Source organism: Drosophila pseudoobscura, chromosome 4, assembly GCF_009870125.1.
Source record: "Drosophila pseudoobscura strain MV-25-SWS-2005 chromosome 4, UCI_Dpse_MV25, whole genome shotgun sequence".
Classification (NCBI taxonomy): domain Eukaryota; kingdom Metazoa; phylum Arthropoda; class Insecta; order Diptera; family Drosophilidae; genus Drosophila; species Drosophila pseudoobscura.
This window is the reverse complement of record NC_046681.1, coordinates 9,166,225-9,171,699: the sequence shown is the minus strand read 5'-3', so window position 1 is coordinate 9,171,699 and position 5,475 is coordinate 9,166,225. Positions and strand designations below refer to the sequence as shown.

At 47.5% G+C, this 5,475-nt stretch overlaps 1 protein-coding gene and 2 long non-coding RNA genes across 3 annotated transcripts; 1 reads left to right on the top strand and 2 right to left on the bottom strand.

Annotated features, from left to right (window-relative positions):
- Positions 1 to 1,329: 1,329 nt before the first annotated feature.
- On the bottom strand, positions 1,330 to 1,861 carry LOC6902458 (barrier-to-autointegration factor-like). Its single transcript, XM_002132967.3, has 2 exons — positions 1,674 to 1,861; positions 1,330 to 1,601 (listed from the first exon to the last, which is right to left on the bottom strand). The coding sequence occupies exons 1-2, from the start codon at positions 1,797 to 1,799 to the stop codon at positions 1,455 to 1,457; spliced, it is 273 nt and encodes a 90-aa protein (XP_002133003.2). The 5' UTR covers positions 1,800 to 1,861; the 3' UTR covers positions 1,330 to 1,454.
- Positions 1,862 to 1,922: 61 nt separating this feature from the next.
- LOC117184122 (uncharacterized) lies at positions 1,923 to 2,672 on the bottom strand. Its single transcript, XR_004469332.1, has 2 exons — positions 2,587 to 2,672; positions 1,923 to 2,066 (listed from the first exon to the last, which is right to left on the bottom strand). It is a non-coding gene; the product is annotated as an uncharacterized lncRNA (long non-coding RNA).
- A 1,567-nt stretch (positions 2,673 to 4,239) lies between these two features.
- Positions 4,240 to 5,167, top strand: LOC117184121 (uncharacterized). The gene is made up of 2 exons (XR_004469331.1): positions 4,240 to 4,444; positions 4,682 to 5,167. It is a non-coding gene; the product is annotated as an uncharacterized lncRNA (long non-coding RNA).
- Positions 5,168 to 5,475: the final 308 nt, after the last annotated feature.

The following is a 5,475-nucleotide window of genomic DNA, read 5'->3' as shown; positions in this document are numbered from 1 at the left end:
GTGTCTGTTCAATATTTATTTGACAAGCGCATTGAGTTTGATTTGTGCGTATTAGTATGCCAAGGAGGGGGCCCCAGGTTGGCGGGGGGGCATTGAATTGAAAAGTGAAGAGTGGAAAGTGGAAAGTCATTTTCCACTTGTTGGTGCCTCGACGATAGACAGCCCCAAGATGGTCACATTCCATTTCGGATATCTATTTATTGGGGTATCCCAGGTAAGTTTTTTAGAGGGTATCACAGGCTTCGTCCCCAGATTTCGCATCACAAACGAGTTATACGAGTATTTTCAGTGCACTTTTCTGCTCTCGACAACTCATTAATATTGTAAATATCAAATAAATTTTATTAATATTCCCGGGGGGCGATTACAAATTTAATATTTAAGAAAAAAACACAAAAAATAATTCCTCTTTCAAATGAAAATATTCGATTTGGCCTTGCAGCGGGCCAGCAACACCCTTCGGGGCTGCTGTGATGCGTTTCTTTCCATCAATTGCAAGAGCTGCCAGAGCGTGAACAGAACATAACTTTATGCTCGAGTGTATGTCAGAATCCAACCGACCTGATACTGGTATGAAATGTTAATTGCCAGTGCCAGTGCTGCCCTCAAGCAGCCGCATAACTTGAACAGTTCGCTCGAAGTTAAGTGAACAATTCTGCTCGCGGGGGCTGCTTTGGTGGTGGGGAGGTGAACAGATTTATGATAAGCATACGAGTACGAGTACGAGTATATACATTTAATTGGGTCGAATGTGCAGCTCTGGCAGATGCACACTTCTGGGCGAGCTCTGAGTTCTGAGTTCTGAGTGTTCAACCGCCAGAAGAGCTCTGTCAAAAGTTCAAAAGGTTTTCAAAAGAACTCAACAAGTTTTAAGGGTCTTTTTCTTTCAGCCTGGTCATGTGTATCTAACAAATATTATATATTATTTAAGATGTAATTTATTAGTTTATTGATTGATTGCTTGATTTGGGCAGAATTCTGCTGCTGCTGCTTCTTTTACGATTTCTTTTGCTGTGCCTCTGTTCTCTGCAGTGCACTGCAGTGCTCTGCTCTCCTTGTGTCGTTGCTGCTGTTACTGTTACTGTTAATCTGCTGTTACCGCTGTTGATCCGCTGTTGATCCACTGTTGCTCTTCTGTTTGTCTGTTGTTTGTCTGCTGTTACCGCTGTTGATCCGCTGTTGATCCGCTGTTGATCCGCTGTTGGTCTTCTGTTTGTCTGCTGTTTGTCACCGCTGTTGATCCGCTGTTGGTCCGCTGTTGTCCCGCTGTTGGTCTTCTGTTTGTCTTCTGTTACCGCTGTTGATCCGCTGTTGATCCGCTGTTGCTCTTCTGTTTGTCTGCTGTTTGTTTGCTGTTTGTCTGTTGATTTTCTGGGGCTCTGGTCTTTGTCTGCTGCCGATCTGCTTTCGTTTCCTTTCCACAAAGGACCCGTCTAAGCCGACTGAGAAGTCGCTTACAAGAACAAATCGCACCATCGGTAGAGGCAATCGTAGCAGTCTAAAGCTTGCCCAAAGCTGGCCTGGAAAGATTCCGTTAACCACATAACGAACAGGTCTTCATCTTTTCCAAACACCAAGAATTGGCCGAGCACGTGGTATGCCTGGGGGTATTTAATCGTTATATGTTTGCTGATACCTTGCAATCATTGCCGCACATGGCCAACACAACGCACCTTTTCGAATCCAGCTTCGGTCAAGCGTTCGGCCAGCATCGATCCAATTCCAGGCAACTCTGTGGCATCCTTGTCGCCCATGGACTCGGCCACAAAGTTCTTAAATTTCTCCGACATTCCCGACATTTTCAGTTGTTCCCTTTCTATTTTTAGCAAATTACAATGAAAAATTCCAAAATTGTTCGCAACGCGACGAAATCACCGTAATATAATAATTTCGAGAAATATTTGATTCTGATATTATTTTTGGTTGCTCCTATCCTTGCTTGTTCAACGAGTTCACAAAAATAACTGCTGCCAGTGTTATTTGAAACAAAATGCTAGACTAATGGGATGATTGTCTGTATTTCAAAGTCCAAGCAGTTTGTTTTTGACATATCGTTCCGATGGCAGCTATAAAGTAGTCGGATGGAAATTTTAGTCTTTTGTCGGAACGGAAGTCGTCCCTAACCTCTCGAAAGAATACACAACACCAGGAACGGGAGGAATCAGCACTTGTTCAGGTAAGGACCCAAGGACTGCTCTTCAATGCATTCGGACTGGAAGCCACTTTTCAGTGGGTGTCTCAATATCCGCTACAAGACTTGCCTCTGTAGCTGGTGGCATCAACATCGATTGTGGCACTTGATTGCGGCCACGCCAGTTGGTGTCTCAATATTTTTCTCTGCAGTCTGCTCTGCGCCGCATAGATCGGATGAAGCTTTCAGCCATGAAAGCCCATCTCTCGGAAGTACGGCGAGCCCTGCGCGTGCGAGCGCGGCTCAGAGAGAGCCGTACGCTGGTAGGCTATGCCCTAGAACCTTTGGCGCTTGAATCTATGAAAGCTCAGCTTCGAGGGGCAAAGGCATCAGCTTCAGAGCCAAATGTTGAGACACCAAGCAACTGCCGTCGCCACAATGGAATATGAATTTACCGACTACAAAGAGGCTTCCAGTGCCTCGAGGAGGACCACAAGGAATCCAAGCTTCGGCGGTGAGAAGCACCCTAGAGTAAACAGTAGAGTAAACAGTAAAAAGAACAATCGATGGACACCCACACAGTCCATGCCCACGTATCCCTAGACGCTTCGAATACCTGGCATTTGAGCAATAAAAACCTGCACACGTGATGAAAATGAATCACTTACCCACACACTCGACTGCAAGATTCCTAGAATCGATCACACAGCACAGTGTTTTACGTCAAACTTGTTCTCAGTAAAAGGTCTAGCATTAGCCAACGGGAAATAAATATTTCAGTCATTCGAATCGATTCAGTCGTCGGGATTAGATCTAAAATAAAACAAAAATTGAAATTTAAAATGTGAAATGTGAAAAGAAAAAAGTTGAAAAGTGAATTGCAAAATTAATAGCATAAAAACGAAAATAACTTTATTCCGATCAGAACAAAGAGCAAACGCCCAAGCAGGAAGTCGGGAGGTCGGAAAGCCACAGCCTGTTAAGATCCTACAATCCTGCATCGAGTGAAAGGCAAGTGAAGGATTGTTCTGTGGCTTTTGGGGGACATCTGCAAGGAGTTCGGTACGGGCCTGTGCTCCAAAAATCGCGATTCAAATACCCCTAGATGAAAGGTTTCGAATGACAACCTCTTCGAGAAACAAGTTGGCAAATTTTGACATTTTATTCAAAGGCTACTCGATTGTTTCCGTGCTACACGGATAGTTTATAGTAGTTTATAGCCAAATAGTTTATGCACGTCAATTCTTGATAGATCGCGGTCGATTGCGGGTATTTATTTTTGTTTAATTTGTGGCTTTCTTCCACTCGCGAATCTACAGAAGCTGGTGATTCTACGGACTGACTTCGTGCCCGTGATCCTTCATCAACTGGTCGCACTTGCCCATGCCGGCGGTGGCAGCAGGCATGGCCGGGGGCCGACCTTGTGCGCCGCCTGCGAGCGAGGACTGGGCGGAGATCAACAGCTTCCTCAGGGCCACAATTAGCAACGCCAAGGAGGCTCCCAGTCCCATACTCCTCTCCATCTCCCCCCCAACTCATGGGCCTCGTGCTACACGGCGGAGAAGGCGCGGATGTGACGCTGACGGTAAGTAATATTTTTCCTATCCACCGGCAATTCAAGCTGTTGCTCTGAACACTGCTTTCTGCTCTCCAGGTCGTACTCTGATTTACAATCTTCAAATAAAGGAGACGAAAGATCTGGAGTTCCACATGCGCTGTGCTGAACATGTGAGTGATGCTGAAAGAGGTTTTGTGTGAGCAGTGAAAGAGTTCAAAACCCAGGCAATATCCCATCTTTGCAGCCATGTTATAGATGGGACTTACGATACACCTATGCGAGCCATGCAGGTGCTGGAGGTTGTTCTGGCGTTTCACGCGCACGTCTCTCCTTCTTCAAGAGGTGTGATCCCGGAAAAACCAATTATCTTGGCGATGTCTACGAGGCTGGGAATCGTCCGTTTACCAGCCACCAGCATGCTTGGACAGAGCCCCGATCGCCTTTAGAGCCGTCGGCCTTTCCGAACTTTCGGCCAACAGATAAATCTTTGAGCTGGCGGAGAAAAAGACGATCGTTGAAGAGTACTTCTTATCTCGGCTCCAAACATGTTGGAGCCCCGTTGAAAGAGAACTTTGTCGCATCGAGGATGGCGACAGAACCCTGCATCTAAGCACTACTCAGGATTGCTAGTGTGTTTTATGCATGTTTCGTGTCGCAGGCGATGCGATACAATGGTGAGAGGAGATCCAAGATCATACTTGATGCACAATTTGGAACCAGCCATCGCTAACCATCACGGCATTCGCTTGGAGAAGGTAGCATGGGAGGCGGGTAGCAGATCAGCGGATGGACTGTTTCTCGATCTGGAGCAAAGGGTCTCATCTCATCCGGACCTCTCGTGCTTGGAGACTTTATCCTAGAACCACCTGGACAAGCACGATGAACTTGGCCCGCCCTGCATTCCAGTAACCGATAGCTATCGTACTGTCATCATTCGAAGTTGGCACCCAGCGATTTCGGTCTCTAACCGTCACGGCATTCGCTTGGAGAAGGTAGCATTGAAGGCGGGTAGCATAGATCATAGCGGATGGACTGTTTCTCGACGATCTGGAGCAAAGGGTCTCATCTCATCCGGACCTCTCGTGCTTGGAGACTTTATCTCAGAACCAACTGGACAAGCATGATGAACTTGGCCTGCCCTGCATCCCAGTAACCGATAGCTATCGTACTGTCATCATTCGAAGTTGGCGCCCAGCGATTTCGGCCTCGCCCCAGAACAAACGCACGGCTGCTGCTTCAGCTGGGGCGAGCACAAAATGGCTGCGCGCCAACTACGAATGATGAGAGCGAGAGTGCTGTCGGTTACCGGGACGGAGGGCGGGCCAAGCTCCTCGTACCTGTCCAGTTGGCTCTTGGATAATGTCTCCAGGCCCGTGCTCCTGGCTCTCCAAGTAAGAGAGCTTCGATATGTTTGCACCAGTTGTGAAACAAAAACGCAAACAAAGATACAAATTAAAATAGAGAGATGACGACGACAAGGCAAGCGCAGCTCTTCTGGTTCGTTGGGGGAGAGCAGGGCAGTGTCCCAGGGTCTCCAGCCCCCATCCATCAGGTGGAAGTTGAAAGGCCACCGTGTTGGGCCGCTCCTTGGGCATCTGATAGGAGGTGCTGTCTGTGGGTCCACTTGAAGTATCGGATATGCGTGATCCTCGTTCGGCCCAGGAGCCATTGGACTCCTCCGTATCGCTGCCGGGCATAACGCTTGTCCCGCAATCGGAACCCCAAAACTGCCGTGATTACAAGTAACCACTGCCACTGCCACTGCCACTGCTATTACTCCACCGAT